The sequence below is a fragment of the Protomyctophum parallelum genome, assembly GCF_964188405.1.
Source record: "Protomyctophum parallelum genome assembly, chromosome: 15".
NCBI lineage: Eukaryota > Metazoa > Chordata > Actinopteri > Myctophiformes > Myctophidae > Protomyctophum > Protomyctophum parallelum.
In genome coordinates this window covers 15,467,018-15,487,848 of record NC_139710.1, presented here as the reverse complement: position 1 = coordinate 15,487,848, position 20,831 = coordinate 15,467,018, and the positions used below count along the sequence as shown (strand labels likewise).

Genomic DNA, 20,831 nt, shown 5'->3' with positions numbered 1-20,831 from the left:
AAAAGCATTAAAAAAATGTAAACCACTGGAAGTGCATGGTTGAGGCCATCTTGTTTCCGGTCCATTGCCTGTTTATAGCAACCCAGAGCTATTCACATGTAGCATACGACTGTGACAACTTAATCAATATAAAACATTCAAAGACGAGTATACTCGTCCTTGGCAGGCTACGGTGCTATTTGAAAAGACGAGCATAACCATTAACAACAGATTAATCAATTTAACTCACTGGAGGGTGTGTGGATGCTTTCACATTGATAACGAACAGCTGAAGTTCCATGTCTTCCATGAGAGGAAATTGATCTTAGAAAAGGTCAACAGAAAATAGGTCTAATTGGAATTAATTAATGTCAAATGATGTCTGGAGGAGTGACTAAATATTCAACCGATAAAAGCAGTTCGATAACACAGTTATGAAACTACATAATTGGACTTGGTTTCTTGTGACCCTACCATTAATATCCTATGGCAGGCAAAATGTCAAAAATGTCAAACTTTCCTATAGTAGCATGTGACATGTCAAACTAGGGGGTTTTCATGATTCTGAACGGCCATACTAGACATCATGACAAGTCACAAATGTGATGAGGTCAGCACATTTTGGGCACGCACGCACGTGACTGTGTGTGTGTGTGTGTGTGTGTGTGTGTGTGTGTGTGTGTGTGTGTGTGTCTGTGTCTGTGTCTGTGTCTGTGTCTGTGTGTGTGGGTGATGGTAGTGGTAAATAGAGAATGAGCTCAGAGGAATATAGAGAGATACATGAAGCAATAACATTAAATTAAGTAGCAACAGCAGTAATAAAGGCTATGACAGCAAGATTAAAATGTAAGATATTCCACAGCGCCTCTAGCCGAAATCAGGCTGATCGTCTCAGGACTCCGGAGCGGACACATATAGCTGATTGAGACTTTTCATTTTGATCACACGGTCCTACTGGCATAAAGGTTTGGTTAACACATGCTGCTGTCTGGCTGGATAGTTCACTCTCTGTAGGTGTCCTTACTGGTACCTTTGAATATGCTGAATTATGTATTGTGTTTGAATATGTCTTTCTGGCATGTTGAAATCAATGATCAAATCCCACACAATACAATGTAACCTTGACTATTGTGTTAAAGATAAACATCCTTCTTACTACTTGTCAACCACAGGGGTCTGTGGAGCAGCTTGAATAAGTGTTTTCCTTTTTTCATTTTAGGATTTTATTTTGAAAATCAACTGAACGAAAGGTACACGGATTAGCTTGAATATAAACTAATGTTCTCCTTTAAGATTCTGAACACTCGATAGGGACAGCTCCAGTTGTTAAATGTGTGAAGATTACACAGATAGTGATTACTGCTGTTCTCTGTTACGACAACTGAATTCCCCCATGTGGATCACCAAAGGTCTATCTGTCTGTCAATCTATTGGGTGCAGATGTTGATGGTCAGTGTCTACTGCAGTAATAAGTGCGTATACGTGTGTGTAATTTTTTTCTTTTTTTAAACAGAACTAAAGACTTTGCCATTGCCCTTGAGTTTTGTTTTTATTTCTCCTCAGCACTTTAATTTATTTAATGTATTAATTTAAATAACAATTAAATTAAAATATTTAGATTGTTGGGACAAGGGCAAGGATTAATCACACCCTCAGCCTCACGTCAATGTTTGTCACAAGACAGCTTGCTTGGTACACATAAAACAGTAAGGCTTTACTTACTGTAGTAAATAAATAAATGCTCCCACACAGGCTTAGGTTCCCATCGTTCCCTTCCTTCTGTCCCCAGAGAGCTTGTAGAGTGTGCCAACAAAATGATTCTGTCACCCACATTCTTGAATACTTTCAGTGGCATAGTACATTGATAATAATAATAATAAATAATAATGATCAGCTCTTCTGCCTAGTGGAGCCAGCGAAATGCAACTGGATTAGCAATTTGCATATTAAAGCGAGTTAATTTGCATTCGTGCAACTTAATTCAAATAGAAATCTTGATACCAAAGACGCCCTGAGGGCGAGAAGCGACCTCACCCTAAAGGGCGAGGTTGTGCACGCATCCGCCTGGGTGACGGCAGACAGCAGACTTGATTGATTGATTGATTGATTTATTAACAGTTTGCAGAATTACAGTACATTACAATTACAATTACACCATAAAGCCGTCCATAGGTGCCCTTTGAGGGCGGTTTTGAAGGAGTCAAGGGATGCGCATGTCTTAATGACTGTTGGTAGGGCGTTCCACATTTTGGTGGCATAGGAGCGAAATAAATTTAGTCCCTTGTTTGTGCCGAATCTGGGTTGCACATGGTTTGTTGAACTCCCTCTGGTGTTGTGGTTGTGGAGACTGTGGACTTCGTTGACATTAAGGAAGTATTTAGACAGGTACATGGGTATCTTGGTGGTGTAGCGAATCTTGTGGACCAGACCCATTGCAAGATGCTGTACTCTGTCGTCAACCCTAAGCCATTCCAGCCTGTCAAAGTGGGCAGGGGTGAGGTGGGTTCGGGGAGTGAGGCCAAGTAGTAGCCTGACCAGTTTGTTTTGGGAAGTCTGGAGCCTAAGGGCCTTAGGTGCATGCATAGTCGAAGAAACCTTGTACGAGGGCTCCTGTTGGAGTGTTTTTGTTGACCAGTGAGGAGATCCTGTATAGGAATCTTGTTCTTTGGTTGACTTTTTTGATTACGTTGGTGGTCATTTTATCACCGGAAAGATTTGCCTCCAGGATGGAACCTAGGTAGGTAATTGCTGAGATTACTATTAGAACCAAAGAGAATAGATTCAGTTTTACCCAGGTGTAAAGATAGTTTGTGGACAGTGTTCCGTTCACCTCCACCATCTGTTCTCTCCCCTCCAGGTAGGATTGCATCCATACCTGTTTCACTGCTGGGCAAGCGCTGGCGCTTTGGCATGGAGGGTCAGATCAACATATGGAATGAATTCTGTACTGGCAATATATGGAGCGTGTCTTGTGTGTACAGGCAGGGTTTGATGAGGTCAGATGATCAACATGTGGAATGTCAGAACTCGGAACAGGAATGACGGGTGGGGAAGGATCAACATATGGAATGTCAGAACAGGTCAGCTCCATATATGGAGATCTAAGGGTTTGAGGTCAAGTGTAGAGTTGTTGGCCGGCTCCATATATGCAGATCTAGGTGATGATCCAGTCTTCTCCATGTATGGTTATCCAGGGTTAGATGGGGTCAGTGTTGTGATCTTCATATATGGAGATGGCCATATATGGTGGCGTGAAACAGGTATGACCAGGGTTCATGGCCATATATAGCGTGTCTTGAGTGTAGAGGGTTTGATGATGTCAGACTGACATATGGAGCATATCACAGGGTGTAATATCATGAAGGTTGACTGACAACCATATAAGGAGATCTAAGGGTCTCCTGGATGTCACGTGATGTCACAAAGTCAGATCCATTTATGGAGATCTAAGGGTCTCCATGATGTCACGAGGCGTGATGGATTTGCAACCATATGGAGGCGTGCCCACAGGTTTCGCAGGTTTCATAGTAAACTGCGACCTTCGTTCTCAAATAAAGCACTTTCTTCAAGATATGAGAGAGTATGAATTTCTCACATTTCTCATGGTTCTTGCCTTTATAATGCCTTTACTATGTTCCAGTTGCAACACACTCCACATGCACACTACAGCAATATTATAGTTTTGTAGTTTTCACTAGTTTATTTTATGTTTTTTTTTGTGCAGTTTAGTTTCCTTTAGTTTCCAGAGTGGGTTTGCTTGTACAGTACAGTAACTATAACAATAAATGTATAGTTGTTTTCTTTCGTTTTTAATTAACTACTTCTGGCAAATGTGCTCTATTACAATTCCCATCTTTCTTTGGGGGAGTCTCTTTTAATAGCTCTTGGGTTCTATAAGGTGAGATGTCTAAAAGGCATGACTCTAACTACTCCTAAAGTCATGTCTCTGCTGTGATATTATTCTCTCAGCTCCACCTCTCGTCTTATTAATACTGTAAATCCCTGTCTGTTATAGCCTGATGATCAGACTGTAGCTTTCTTGAAGCTTCAGTCTGACATTGTCTCCTGTCTGAGCGATTTCAAGGGGGAGGGGATTAGAATTTCCCTCAACCAATAGCCATTGTTGTTGTTTTTCCCTCCTTCCTCATGTGTGTTGCGCTGTGTGATGACACTGAAAACGGGCCTTGGCGCTGATTGGTTGTTCGTTAGACCCACCCCCACCACCGATTCTCATTGGATAATAAATTTTTGTACCGAAGAAAGTATAGGTTCACAGTGCAACACCAGACCAAGAGATGCAGTCCACTCAGAGAGTGGGCGGGGTCTTTGGGCTGGATCCAGGCTAGGTTAGCTATTTGCAGTTTATCTGTCTACCCAATTATTTTATGTTTATAATTATATCTCTGTCTTTTGTGTTGAAAATGTCTTTCTCATCTCTGACTCCCTCGATCTCCTTCCATCTGCTCAACTTGCCACGTTCATTTTAGCTGCGACCATGAACTGAACATAGTAGCTTATATAAGCCACTCTTGGTCGGTCGGGTTGGTCTGTGTCCAAAATGTTCAAATGCAAACCGAGAGCTGGTGGCAGCTTATAGTATCCCATGCTTGTTTTGTGGTTGGTCAACTTTTTTCTCCTCTGTTCACTGCTCCCGTCTCCATTCAGGTGTCTGATGATGACTCAGACGACTCCCCGGAGCCAGGGCCAGTTACCTGCATGGAGCCCTTCCTGGTGCGGAGGCTCTCTTGCCGGACGGTTCAGCTGCCCCCACTGGCCTTCAGACAGGCAGAGCAGTACTACCTCGACCGCAAACCCGAGTCAGACACCGTCACGATGCCGCCACGCCCTACCACACTGCCTCTACGCATCCCGCCCCTCATTGCCATCACCTCTGCAGATGCTAGCAGGTAATTGGTCACCGGGGAGCATTGTGTCCCATCTTTATAGTATTATAGTATAGAATCAACCCCCAAACTCCCAGTCTCATGACAGACCACTTATTGTGTGTGTGTGTGTGTGGCCTACAGTATGTATCTTATTCTTTGTCATGCTCATGGTTTAAACCAAATACGTTTGCCATACGTTTTCCCCCCATAAATGTATGACCTACTTTTTCGTATGACAGCTTCGTGCAAAAGTAACGAAAAGAGCACAGCTACACACTCTCAATGCATCGCAATGTTATGCGCTGTGTAGATCTGCCATTTCAAATGAAAGTGGTTAAGTCTGTGGGTTTTTTTTTTATATTGAACCAATGAAAAGTATTAACAATATGAAAGTATGTGGGGTTTCTGCCTGACAGCAATGGTATGCAGGAATATAAATCACAGTGAAAGGCATTGGTTTATTTTTGGTAACTCAACCCTGTCATTATGTTCTCTAAAGTTATTTAAATGTGAAGTCTTCAGGAGTTTCACTCATAATATTGTTGCTAATGTGGCTGACTTTAAACATGGCCAGTGTAATTTACATGCTGACAGATGATTAATAGGAGGCAACCCAAAGTGCCCAGAGCCTCCTAATGCCGCCAACACCTGCTGCTAACAGCTCACCTGCCACCCCAAGAGACAGTGGGGGCAGTAGCATGCCATCAGACTGTCAGACACAGGCCTGGGTCTGATGAGCCACTGATGATGTGTCCAAGTTTGTGCACCAGTAGATGTTTTATTAACTGAGGCTTCGATTTGTATATTTTATTTCTTTTTTCTTGACCACTTAAATCTATAGTAGATCTTTGTACGACAAATAGCTAAAATAGCCAATCTACTGTACAAGCTCACAACGTGTTACATTATGACATTGACGTGAGCTTGCGACCGATGCCAAACTGTGCACACACCCTCCCTGGATGCCAACGACGAATCTCTGCCCCAATTTTTAAACAGCGGTTGTTATAACGCCACAATGAGGCCGACACATTTCTTTACATTACTACACATTTTATTCATACATCATGCAAATCGGTATACATCTCCATAGTCATGCCATCAACACGGTCCACGGACCTGTCCGCTTCCCCATGTTCAATTCCCATTGGCTGAACAAAAGGCCTCAAATCATGAACACACTCAGACCTTATTTGAGTTATTTTTTGTTCTTAGTCCATGAGCCAGAGCTCCAAAATTGGAACGTTAATTATGAATTGAGTAGGCAAAGCCATACCTATATTAGATTGTTTATTGTAGGCTTATTGTAGGCTATTACAAAATGTACATGTTTAAATATGCAAATTGAGGCATTATATAGGAAAATATGCATTAACAAATGAAAAAGCCACTACTGTGGAAGGGTTATCATATATTAATTTACTTATATCGATCCTATAAACAATCTAATATAGGTGTAGTTTTGCACACTCAATTCATAATTAACGTTCCAATTTTGGAGCTCTGGCTCATGGACTAAGAACCAAAAAGAACTGAACCAGTTCCCATTGGGAACCAACCGGTGGAAAAGGGGTCACAGAGTGCAATTGGAAATGGCAAAGGAAGAAATTGGCCTCACCTGCGCTGGTCTGCGCTATAACTGGCCCATTTGTGTTTTTATCTATGACTGCACCGATCTGTGTAAGACATTGTATGCACACTCCCTAGAGGCCATGGAAAAACAATTTCCCTGCATCCCTTCATATCTGCCGGTTATAGCGCCACCATGATGCCGATTTCTGGAAAACACATTGTTAGTAGGACAGATTTCATCCAAATCTCACGCAAATCGGTACACATGATCTCTGTAGTCATGTGATCAAGACGAGTCTGTTGGATTTCTCAGATTCTACACTGATTGGCTAAGATTTCCTTCCAAAGTTTTCAGGAGTGGCCCATTTTGTACAGAATTCTGCACATGTCCTGCTCATCCAGAATTCTATCCTCAGAGATGCTATGAGTGATCTGGCTCTACAATTCCTCAACAAAATGAAGAAATTTGTTGCAAAAAAACCCCCCAAAAAACAACAACATGTTTATATTGCTCCTAAACATTTTGCCAAACATCACACACACTCCTATCCTGCTGGTAGAGACCTGTGCCCATAAGGGCACTTTTTCTAGTTTGTTATGAGACCCTGCTGGGCCTGACTTACTGTAGGTTCCTGTCTGAAGAGGGCTGCGACAGCCAAGACAGTCAGAGCATCTGTATTGTATTGTACTTTCTGATGGTCATGTTTATCTGTGGACCTGCTTCTGGGGTATAAGGGAGGAGCTGCTGAGAAGCTCAGGAGGTTTGGTGGGATTAGACCAAGTTGAGAGAGAGATGTGCTGAGGGAGAGAATACTGAGGCTAAGTCTAATAGACTGAGAGATGCTGTTTTCTTGTTGCTGTTCTTCTGAATAAACTTCTAAAATATACATATCTCTCTCTCTCTCTCTCTGTCTATCTCTCTCTCTCTCTCTCTCTCTCTCTCTCTCTCTCTCTCTCTCAGCCTATTATTTAGCAGGCTATACTGTTGAATGTAGCCTACTACAATATGACTTGGAAATAGGGATGCTCTGATCAGGTTTTTTGGGACCGATCACCGATTGTTTTTCTCGATCTTGTGCGTATGGGGAAAATTTGAATATTTCCAAAATTATTATATGTCAAAACCCACGTCAAAACTGTTCCTGTGTGTGTGGGGAGGAAGGGGAGAATGTTTAGGCCTGTCACAAAGATGCAAAATTATATTATATCTATATATCTGACTTTTATACCACTTATACAACATACAGTAGTGTTTTGAACTAATCGTTACTTCAGCATTCTTCTTGTTGTTAGCACACCGAAACGAATCATATCAACTTTCAGATGGTTTTGGCAATAAAGGATTGAATAATACATGATCTGCCATTGCTGTGAAATAACTGGCACAATCGAGTGAATGGAGATGATGCAGCTCTTTCTATCTCAATGGCTCTAGGTTGGACTATTACAGGTTATGTCCACCAAGGCATTTGGTGGACACTCACTCCAAGTTCTTTATTCTTCAGTCCGTATAGCACCACCTCGCAGACAATTTTTTTAAAACATCTTTTATATTACTTCTACAGATTTTGTCCAAACAATAACATCACGCAAATCATTACACATTATCTCTGTAGTCATGTGATAATGACGGACGTGTCAGAATGGTCCATTTTGAACAAAATGCCTCAAATCATGCACGCCACCATGGGACAGATTTTTGATAAACACATTTTTGTTACTACTCCTACAAATCGGTGTGTGTGATTGAGACGTACAGTATCTGTCACATTTCTCATATTCCATTCCGATTGGCTATGATTGGCTTTGTGGGGAAAGCCGTCTTGTACAAAAGCTGAAGGTTTCGGTTGGCCAGACAGGGAAGCCGATGCATACAATCTCCCGAACACACAGAGCTTGTAAGATTGGCTATTTGCATATTTCTGCATGACACTGAAGTTTAAAATAGGGCATTCATGAGAAAATATAAAAAGATTAAATATAGATTAAATATGTTGAAGTATTTTGTCTGAAAGCGACGATATACAGTGTTAAGTTGGCTAAGAATTGCATCGTTTATTTGATATTATAGTGAAGAGTGACAAGAAACAAGGAGAGAGAGAGACAGGGAGAGACACAAAACAAAGGCAATAGAGCGTCGCAGTCCCGCCCCCTACCAGGGCCCAGGAAATGATTCCCCGTTAATTTTCCTCATAGACATTTCAAAAAGTATTTATTTTTAAGCCTCGTACAAAGCCAACTCGAGTTGTGAGAAATCATGACAACAAACACAATTTTTCGGGCCGAACAAATAATTAGAAAGAAGATCTTCTTTGTAATTATTTGTTCGGCCCGAAATGTTGTGTTTATCGTCATGATTTGTCACAACTCGAGTTGGCTTTGTCCGCGGCGTAAACGTCTTTAAATAAATATTTTTTGAAAAGCCTATGGGGAAAATGAACGGGGAATTCACTTCTGGGTCTCACGTCGTCATGAAAGGGGGCGGGACTGTGATGCACTATTGGGTTCTGGAATCAAACCTGCAACTTGCTGTCAGGCATTAGAGCCTATATGTGGCATCATGCGCCTTAACAACACATCTGCATCCGTTTGTTTTTTAGGGTTAATTGTTAATTGTCTCATGGAATATTATATGCAAAAGCTGAGGCACAAAGCTCCCATGCATCTCAGGGTTTTCACTTACAAAGCAGCTCACAAGCCCTGCCGATTAGGTTAAACCTCAAGGCAACAAATCATATCAGAAGTTTGGAAATGAAATGAAGTTTGGCAGAGAGTCGACAGTTGCTGATTTAGTGTGACAGAGATGGATTGAAACAGCATAAAAGAGGACACATAATAGATCCCAGAGGGACGGGTGAAGTGGGGGAATGCAAAAAAAAGTCTTTGTCCTGCATAATTTTGCATCATGAGTGATTTCTCCAGTTGTTGACCTGTTACTTTTTCCAAAAATCTTGCTATATGATTCTAAGACACAAGACAGCCTATATTTATGTCTATGTCCTGTCAGTCAAAAGCAGCAGTGACTGCAGCGCCACTGTCGTGTGGTTGATCATGACAGTGATTGATAGATGTAGATAGATGGTCAGTATCTTCCGCTTAAAAGAAACTCCTGGATTATGCCAGTTGCCCGTCACATGCCAGATGACAAGGAAAAACACACCACCACACGTCTCTGTAGTCTGTCCACACATATCTCTCTTCGTCTGCCAAGCCAAATGGGTCCTGCATCGTCTCACTGAAGGGATAAACAATGGGGAAATGAGCAGAGGGACGTAGCTTATTAAATTACTTGCTGAGCTTGTTAAAAATGTTTCATTACAGAATGTGTACACATCGTGAGCAGACTTGAAATGTTATGCATACTTGGGACACAGGAGACTCATGAAACACTCTGTTCTATACAGCAGTATAACTTATAACTGTATCTATAGAGTTTCCTAGATTAATATAATTATGATGACAGTAAGCATTTGCAGATTTTCTTTCTTTTAACCCTTTTCTCTCCTTGCCGTCGGTGGTTGTTTAGCTTTTGGAAGGGGCAACTCACTTTTGGCAGCCCCGATACAGGGTTTGCACATTGGCTGCTTTTAAGCACCACCATTTAGACATCTGCGTATGAACTATGAACCGCATGGCAAATCGATACCACGACATTGTGAGCTTGTAGATCCACTCAAATTTGGGTTATTAACCAATAACCAGGGTTAATACGATTAAGCAATGTGTAGCTGGTTTGAAATGGACAGTGCCATTTCTGTGTATCATTCCTTAATGTCTTTGTTGTTGTCATGCCATCATTGCTGTTGACAATGGCTATGATGCCAGCATTCCTTCTAGATTCAGGCAAGGAAGTTAGGACAGACAAGTAAAGTTAAAACTTTTAGCAGCAATGGAGTGTACATAATATAAATGTAGAATAATTTAACAACCAGAATACACAGACATAACCACAAGCAATTTACTGTATAGCCACATATACATAGCCTGAGATCAGTGCATGTACTGTTATTTGCTGCAAATTACTGAGTGCTGAATTTAATCTATCATGGTTTAGATTTTACACAAGCCGTATGCAATGCATGTAATGGACGCACGCACGCATGCACGCACGCACGCACACATGCACACACGCACGCACGCCTCACAATTGACCATTCATGTAAGCAATTTAAAAGTAAACTAGAAAAGGTGCTCCTTGGAACACAGGTCTCCATCAGGTCAGGTAGGTTATTGTAGCCTCCTGGTGGCACTATAATAGGCCAATGTGAAAAGTGTGCTTGGTGGAGACAAATATGGACTATGTATGATGAGAAGAATTTTAACAAAGGCCATACATCTTAAATGTGCTTCAAGCTTGACTCATCTATAATTCAATGCCGTGGAGGGAAAGCAATATTCTACAGTGAGCGCTAATGGCTGATGACTAATATCTGAGGGCATGTGGGAAGATGAGGAGCTGGACGCTATCCTGGAGAACTCCTCACATCCTCTCTGATGTACGTGCTAGCAAAGCTAAGGTCAGTCTCGTTCCACATAGCATCATGGCCAGTCCTTTGTATCAGTAGCCTGCAGGCACGAAAAAGCTTGAGACCTCAGATAAGAACTAAAAGTAGTGCACTGTCCTTCACTGTTACTGACTGGACTCTGGTGCACTTGCACATAGACTACTAGTATTAGAACTACATTGCTGAACTTTGACAGATGTCCAGTTAAGGATACCTTTTACTAGTACAGTAGTGATTCACTCATTGACTGTTGATACAGTAGGTAGCTGGACGGCACCAGGTCCAGGGACAATTTTTATAATCTGGACCTGCAAAGTGTTCTTTCCATTGACAGGTGGATGCACAACGTACTGGATGTGGCTGCAGTCTATCATGGCGTCTCTCTTGTATGTGCACTTATCTACAGCACAACACATAGATTATAAACTACAATGCATCTTTCCGCATGCAATTTGAAAAAATACAGTTGTCATTTACCGATTTGAAAGATTATTTGATGATTCAAGTTTCTTTATTGGGAAATAAACCCTTGAGATGTCTCGTTTTCGAGGGGTTCCCAACACAGACACATGTCACAATCATACATGTAAACGGTAGACAAAACAAATTACATACTAACATACATGTACAAGACAAAACACTAAACATTGCAAACCTTACAGCATATAATCCAATCTATATTATCTATATAAAGCATTTATTCCAAAGTTAACCTTTTTAAAAGATGATTAATATGAGATTTGAATGGGAGCGCCGGGACTCCAGGATTTGGTAATTATCTTTGACCTGCTGATGTAGCCTAGTATGTGAGATTGAGCGGATGGCAATGAAGGACCGGAAAGTCTGGTGTGCCATTGTGAAATCCATGATTTTGACCGTGGTCGAAAAATGATGATGATATGAGATTAGTTGTTGTAGAGAGACACACTAAAACACACACACACACACACACACACACACACACACACACACACACACACACACACACACACACACACACACACACACACACACACACACACACACACACACACACACACACACACACACACACACACACACACACACACACACAATCTCTCCTGGCAGATATTAAATATTGGCTTCCTCGAAGACCAAACAAACAAGCATCAATGTGCCATAGCTCAATAAGCAAAACATGCCAGTATGGTCCTTTACAACGAATGTGAATATCAAACTGTAGGGACAAGTATCACATTGCACTTCCATTGTTGTCATCTTCATCTTCTATACATACAAGATTCTAATCTGTGCTACTTTTCTCTCTTTTTGTGTGCCAACCCTCCCTGTGCCAACTGCATCTGTGTTCTGAGAAGGAGATTGCATTTCTTTTGTAGAAATAGGAGAAATTGGATTCCCCACCCAGTTAGTTTCCAGTGTTATGGTCTTGAACTGAGCGAGGAAAGTGGGAAAATGTAGTCTTGGCCTACCAAAATGTAATAGTGTGTGTGTGTGTGTTGGGGTGGGTTGTAATTATCTAGCTATGCTAGATTGTTTGGTCCGATCCAGATTTTGGAGACAACATGATTATCGATGTTTTGACCGACATTTAAAAAAGCGCAAATTACAATTTATATTTAAGAAATTTAGAAGCAAACAAATAAAAATACAAATAATGTATATATTTTTGATATATACAAAAAATGCCTTTATTGATAGTTTCAAGTGAAGACTGACAGGAAAGAGGGAGAGAGAAGAGCCAGAGCCTATACGTGGGCGCCCATGAAATAACATTTAATAAAGGACCACTGTTCAACCTATCTTCATATAATTGGTCATCACTAATGTTTATGAAACCATTCTGAACTGCCCTCAGCCCTGCTATGAGACCACACAGGAGAAAAAAAAGTGTGGTATTTTATCATGAACATTAGTGAGGACTGAGAGCGAGAGAGACTCTGAGTGGAGTCGCTGCTTCTTCGCCTGGAAAGGAGCCAGCTTAGGTGGTTTGGGCATCTGGTTAGGAATTAGGATGCCTCTCGGGCATGGGTCCTCATACAGTATTAAAAGGATAGAGACTGAAGCGATAGCCCTGCTCCCCCGCTATTAATTTCAGTGGAAGTTGCTCAGTGGCGTTTTGAAGTACCCAGAAGAACGGCCTTGCACAGAAGTCCAAACGAGTGCTCAATGTTAAAGCCCAGCTGCACAGGGTTTCCTCGTCATAACTACACGGGTCCGCCTGCAGTCCCTGCTTTTACCACTAGGGCAGAGCGCCTCAATGTTGGAGAGCCTCACTGGGGGCTTGGTCCCACTGGGAGGAGACCCTGGGGCAGAACAAGGCGCAGTTGGAGGAAACACAACGACTCGCCTTGGAACATCTCGGGATCCCCCAGGAGGAAGTCACTAATGTAGCTCTGGGGAGCGAAGTCTGGAGCTTTCTGGTGGAGCTGTTGCCCCCGCGACCCGACTACGGATAAGTGGTTGAAGATGGATGGATGGATGGATTAGTGAGGACCAATTATATGAAAGGTGGTGAAGTGGTCCTTTAACCTTAATTATACAAAGCAAGCAAACAATTTACAATACACAGACCAACTGATCTTTCTTTATTTAATCACTTATATTAAGCCCTATTAAAAATAGGACACATCAGCTGCATAAAAACTGATACTGAAATTCAATTGATTCAAATTCAAATAAAAGTCGATATCAGCCAGATATTCCTGCCATTTGTATGCGAGAGCTGGTGAAAACTTCTGGGAACTCAGATTAGCCAGACATCTGCTTGGTTCTAGTTTATTTTTGTTTTATACTCCTCTTTACCTTCATGTCACAATAGAAGCTCCCCATTAATCAAACTAAACTGTGGCAATCCTGAATTTAATCAATTAAGCCTATTACAGGACTATGCTATGGGGAAGGTATTTAATTTGTACCTAATTGTTACATGACATTTTATTTTAATACAATTCAGTTATAGTAGCCTACATGCAAAATAAATGTAATTTTGTTTCACATGGTTTAGGAGAATATTTGAATAGTGATGTCTTTGGGCTTAGAGAAGATTTATTATTAGCCTTTGCTCAGTTTGCTGCTTTGTAGTGTTTGTTACTAAAGACTTGAGGAGGGCTGCTTGCTCCCTGTCCTTTTCAGTCAAGGAGGATTCAGAGGAGGTGCCACTGCCTGGTGTGGGTCTCTCATGTTAACCATATAACCTCGCGTCACCAGACTTTCCTTTCTCCTTAGTCCTTACCTCGTGGATCTTTTACGCATGGCGTGCGTAAAGTTACAACAACCGCAGAATTTCGTAGAAGTTTGCAACAATATGGAAAGCTAAGCATAGAGTGGAGTCTGTCGATTGTCCTGGCTGTATGAATGCTGAAAACATCTCGAAATGTGAAGCAGCTGTGCCGCTCACACACAAGCACCTTGCTGAGATGGGCGTGCTCGGAGAGGAAATGAAATTCAGGTTGTTGTAATGTAGGCTACTCGCAGTAGTAGGAATGAGGTAAAATGTCCTTTGTATTCTGCAATTTTGAATATATGCCTGTTAATTAACGCTTAATTCAGGTTGATGCTGGCGAAGTCAACTCTGTGTCTGCAAGTGCAAGGGAGTAGGAACATAAACAAAAACATTGAACGGTCAGATAAGCCTACTTTAAAGTTTCCAAACAAGTAGAAAATAACCCAGATTTTTTTTTTTTCTCTCATAACTTGCAATTAAAAAAAAACCGTGGCGAGGATGGAGTCCGCCTGCGGGAAACTGGGGCCAGCATCTCTCTCGTCTGCTGGCGTCGGCGGAACCGGTGGAAGTGCGAAAGCTCCCAAACATTTGTGGAGGCAACAGAACCAGGCAGCTCTCTCTCCGCTCCACCACGCATTAGTAGTACGAAAGAACAACCGGGTGAGACAAAGAGGGTTTTCGGACACGGAGAAATACCTCTGCCCAGGGAACAACATGGACCGGACTTATGCAGTGGACACGGGGCACCGACCCGGTTTGAAGAAATCCAGAATGTCGTGGCCATCGTCTTTTCAAGGTCTTCGACGGTAAGGGAAACGTTTTCTTGATCATCTCCTTGATGAGGCTCAGCGGGGCGTACCATGTGGAACGCAATATAGTTTTATCTTTATTTTAGTTAACTTGGGAAGACGATGCACGTTGTTTTACTATAGCCTATTAATCGATTAATTGAGTAGAACATCACTTTTCAAATTGCATTTTTGCTACACACCTTTGGGGATGTGGTGTGGGCATGTGGCATACCAGCTCGTTCACTTAAATTGTAGGCTATTTAATGTATTATTATTATTATTATTATTAGTTATCTGTTATTGTCTGAAATAGCCTCACACTCCCACAAAGAAAACAGTCGACAAAGAGGCTTAAACATATCGGTAATTAGGGAATGGCAATATCCTAATTTATATCTCATCTCAAGGTGCATGGTGGTATGAACAGAATGATGCAGACAAAACACACGCACGCACACATACACTGACACACACACACACACACACACACACACACACACACACACACACACACACACACACACACGCAAGCGCGCACACACACACACACACACACACACACACACACACACACACACACACACACACACACACACACACACACACACACACACACACACACAAACAGGAGAAAAGATAGGATATCCGCACACTGCTCCATGCTCCTTAAAGTTAAATGTATTTTAATCGCCTACAATGTTTCGAAAAAATCTAACGACTAGGTTAGATTTTCGTGGATGTTATTACACATTAGTTCAAGTTCTGAATACTACGTTATTATTACCACTAGTTAGCAAAGTGTGTGTGTGAGAGAGAGAGAGAGAGAGAGATTGATTCTACACAGCATCTCTAATGCATGATGGGATTGGCCACATCCTCTCTGAGATGACACTCAAAACAAGCTGGCTGAGTGAGGACACAGTCTCGTGGCCCCACATGAAAGTCTTATGTTTGACAAGGACAACACAAAAGCATGCTGTCAAAGGTGACAACAGACGCATGAAATAACAGCTTTGATGGAGCCTGCCTGCCTGAATAGACGGGTATATTTTACATCATGAAAGCCACTCCATAGTCAGACATGCAGAGGGGAAAATGTTTCTGCTCCAATTACTCACTTATGCTGGGGAGTAAAAGGGAAGGAGAAAAAAAACTGGCGTGAAATCTGAGAAGGTCACCTCAGCTATCTGTCAGGCCATTGCTGCTGTTAGTGGTTCTGTACCATGTGTTGTGTTTTTAGATGGGAGTGATTCTCACCTGCAGGGTTGGTTGGCTTTAGAAAGCATGCTGTTTTTTCTGGGCAGACAGAATGATCCCTGGCTGAGTAATCACAAAGGAGGAGGAGCCAAAAGAGAGAGGGGAGAGAAGGTTCAGGGAGTGACATCTATAAAGCCTGATTTAAGCGCCATCGTACGATAGTGTCTGGTGTCGAAAATAGCCGATCTAAAAGCTCACAACAATACTTCACGTCATTGTTGTAAGGTGGGTGACACGTGGTATGATAGAGCATACATTACAGTAGGTATAATGGTCCCTAAGTAGTGGAACTGAAACACGTAATAAAAGTGTATCCAGAAAAAGGCATTTTTGTACTTTTAACAGAATTATTCAAGACTAGAAAGATTTTGTATTTTCTCTGGAGATTAATTAGGTTCTAGCCATGTCTGTGCAATTATACATTATGCCTACATTGCTATACTTTTACCGTAAGCAGTCGAAATCCACTCAGAAGTCATTAAGAACCTAGCAGGGCTTTCCAATATGTGAACATGTCCCCTGAGACAGCTAATCTATGGGTGGTGGTCTGACCAGGCATTTAGGCCTTTTTCCTCCAGGTCATCATGCTAATTAGAAAGGTGAATGCAGCTACAGTCAGGTTTTCCTGACATTGTAACCCACACAGCACTGACGCATACGACTTACATTTGAAGTGTGAAACTTACATTTGAAATGTAGAGATGATCCGCTTATCCTCTTAACAGTATTTGAAAATGGTATAGGCTTAATACCCTATACCATTTTCGAACACAGTGTTACTGTTCGCATTGCATGAAAGCCAAACTTTGCAGCCAAATCTTTTTTTTGCTGAGTGACACACAAGGTTAAACCAGACATAATCATCTGATAAGATCTTGCAGAAATAAATTGAGGAGTAAACATGTAACTTCTGCAGTATTGCCATGGAAAAGCCCTGTGAGCAGGCGCTCACAGGGATGGAGAATTGGCAACCTTTTCCTCTGTGGACTTTGCTCTATGAGTCTTGGGTCTGCCTTTATGAATATGTTACTCAGACACAAGCTATTGCACAGCCCTACTAAATCACATCATTCAACTGGCTGAACTATGGCTTTGAGTATGCTCAAGGCTTTTTGGAGACCTCAGCAAGAAACGCAGATTCCAATCCATGGTGATGAGATTGTGGCACCCTTTTCAATTCTCCTGCCATTGTTGAAATGTAGAAGATTAGGATCTCTCCATGTCGCCTGCTTTCATTTTATACCACAAAAGGGGCTGGAGACGGGGGGGATAGGGTACTAGTAGTAGTGATCCCGTGGGGCGGGGCATTTTCACATTCTACAGCCTGAAAACCGATTCTGCCTGCCAGCTCGGTAGCGTGCTTCGGGTGCATGAGTTTGGTCCGACGTTTTAGCAGTCTGACAACCGACACCCTACCCAAAACCCAAACCCTAAACCTAACCTCACAGGAATCCATGGGGTAGTTTTAACCTGCCACGTATGTCGGGAGCCACAGGTATGCTTTAACCTGCCAAGCATTTCGGGAGCCACGGGTGAGTTTTAACCGGCCGCGCATGTTGGGAGCGACGGTGCCTGTCGGATTGTTAGTATGTCTAACCAACGTATATACTACCCCCATGCTTCTACACCTCCTGATCGAATCCTCTGCCGCCAAATGCGGCCCGCGAAGCGCCCCCTTATAAAAAAAATTGCATGTGTGATATATAAAGTGCTAGATTATCATAATGACAGTAATCCTAAATTATATTCTATCATATTCAAGGGCTTTTGGAGAGAAATTAGACAGACTCCTGCAGAGCACAGTGTGTGTGTGTGTTTATATTTTCAGCTAGTGCTCGTTGATGCTTGTTCTGTCAAATAGGTCTATTCTAATGTATAGCATACAGTATACTTGTACAGACATATATAACCCTGTGCTCATACTGTGCACAAATGTATTAGCCCATAAATCTTTGTGTTTGAACACAAAATGCATTTGTAGAATCCAAAAAATATCACACTTCGCACGCACGCTGTGCGGCCCTCCACACACAATCATCCTACAGTTGTGGCCCACGACCTAATCTATTGAATACCCCTGAAGTATAGTTGTAGACCGCCGCGGAGGTGCACTGTCTCTAGCGGTCTTGAGCCATGGCAGACACCACGAGCGCCCATGTCAAAAGTTGCAAAGTTCGCTAGAGCCGACCCAGTTCTGTCCGAGTTGCAACCCGATATGCACAGAATAGTAAATGATTACCCCTCCAAGGCAATGCCAACACCGAGCAATATTTCCCACCACGGAGCAAAGCCGGGCACTGCTGTCCTCCTAGAATAGAGGCACATCTAACAGTGCTGCGTGTCAGCGTCACTGCCTGTCACTCAAGAGGGGTGTGTTTAGGTGCAAGGGGCACGCCTCCAGACCCCTTTGCAGTGTGAAATGAAAGCAGGCCTCCATGTCACCTCCTAATCACAGCTGAGGGAGGGATTTTTATTCATGAGTGTGGAAAAGGCATAGAAAGCGAGTTGAGTGGCATGGCTTCAGTTCATCTGGTCAAATTTTTTGAATTTTTGTTTTTTCATTTCATATCAAAGCAGGGAATCATAGCTTCAAATTGACATATTGGTTGTTCAGTTTGACCCACCAGTTTTGGAGATATGGCTTATAGAGTGATGTCTTGCAGAAAACAGCGAGTTGAGAAAACAGGCTTGAAAGGTTCACTTCTGTGGTCTCTAACATTACAATAGCTACATATTTAAGCATTTTTTTCATATTTACATGTCAATTTCAGTTTTGACACTTATTTCAGACATGCTCTAGTATGTGAAGAGTCTGCCTGTGCTATTAACTCATTTTGGGGAAAAAAAAAAAAATGTTTTTTCTCCTCTGGTGAAAAGCTGGAATGTGCGCGATGGCAGTCTCTCAGTCAAATCTGGTCACTGGTCTGGAGATAACATTTTTATCTCCTCAGTGGGAGAGCAGAGAGCACTCCCATGTCTCCTTTCTGATTCCCCTTTACTCTTTGCTAGATCTTTGCCCCCCTGCTGTAGTTAAGTACTTAAAAGGTAGTGTAAACTATATTTTTTGGTTAAAACAAAAAGTTTTTTGTTAAAAGGTTAAATCACTATATTCTCATAGTAATCATTGCTATAGAGTGTTTGTTCAACAGGGGTCTCCCTGTCTCTCCAGCTCTTTAATGAACAGAAAAAACATTTTCAGGTAGGTGACAAAATGTCAGCCAATCATGATAGAGTACATTAGAGTTCTTGTTCTGTCATCACGTACAATTCCATCTGTATCCTGACTGCTATCTCTATCCTGAATGGTTTAAAATTGGTATCCACGTCCACGGAGCAGCGCATGTTCGACCGCATGTCCGACCGCATGTCCGACCGTTGTCTCTGCATGTCGATCCGTTTGTGTGTCTAATCTGCGTGTGCATCAACTTTTTAACACTTATATTAACCACAAAGAAAATAATTTACACTACCTACCTACTAGCGTCAGGACACCCAAAATCAGGAGGCTGAGGGGGGGGGGGGGGTGGTCCTAAGCCTTTAACCCCCTAAGACCCAGCGTTGCTTTTTAGCAACAATTTTATTTTAATGAATTACTAAATTATTATTTTTTTTTTCTGTTCTTTTTTCACCTAAACGTCATCAGTGATGTTCATTGCAATGCCATTTCAATGCCATTGGTCATGATATTTGCATATAAATACCCCCAACAGAGGCTGAAATTCACACAAATTAAAAATGTCTGGACTCTGTGCGATTTTGAACATTATTTTAACCTAAGACTTTTGACCTTTACCCTAATAAAAGTAGGTACAATAATTGTAATATATGTTTTTTTGTGATCATTAGAATGTCTAGAACATGTTTTATTCATTATTGTGAAAGATATCCCCCAAATGTAAATTATTAAATTATTATATTATTATATAATTATTAAAAAAAATTCATCAAACTTTATTATTATTATTAAAAAAAAAAAAATTAGTCTTAGTCCTAGTAGTACAAAGTAGTACCGGTAGTAAGGTTGAAATCTATTTTTTGCAAGTAGAAATTAATGCGGGTCTTAGAGGGTTAATACTACATGCAGTCTTTAAGATCCCTACTGTATCTGCCTGAGCTCAAGTGAGCTTTTTAGCTCGTATGGAGTGTACGTCCCCTGGCTATGTCATTAGACCGACCCCACAGATAACCAGTGGTCAGTGCCATGGGGTATGTGCCTATATATAGCCACTGCCACAATCGCCGTCATGGTGTACTGGCTACGTACTACAACACTGGCATGAAATGCATGTCCTGCTTCCCTCTAGTCTCAGCCATGTGAAGTAGATGGTTGGAATGTGCTAATGAATGCACCGTGGATGTCCTAATAAGATTTTCATTACCATAGATCAGCATCAATTACCATAACTTTGATAATTAATTGTGGCTACCTTGTAGATGTTTGTTTCCGTGTTCAGTGTTACAGACCAAATTAAGTATTGATGTCTATTGCCTTTGGCTCTTATTGACTTTTGCGGTCAGGCTGAAACTGAAAGTGAATTGGAATGGGAAGGACACTCAAGACAGCTTTTGTCAACAAGCGGGGCTTTGAAAGATGATCATGCACATTAGGAAGTTACTGGTGTGGACAAATTGAGGT

General features: G+C 41.7%; 1 protein-coding gene across 1 annotated transcript in view; it reads left to right on the top strand.

The window, feature by feature from the left end:
• Positions 1-4,695: 4,695 nt before the first annotated feature.
• pde4d (phosphodiesterase 4D, cAMP-specific) overlaps positions 4,696-20,831 on the top strand; it is a gene marked incomplete at its 5' end in the record, with an annotated part of 235,055 nt that continues 218,919 nt past the window's right edge. Inside the window, one exon of the mRNA XM_083784492.1 lies at positions 4,696-4,886. Coding sequence (XP_083640618.1) covers positions 4,696-4,886 — 191 coding nt within the window. The remainder of the gene's footprint in view (positions 4,887-20,831) is intronic.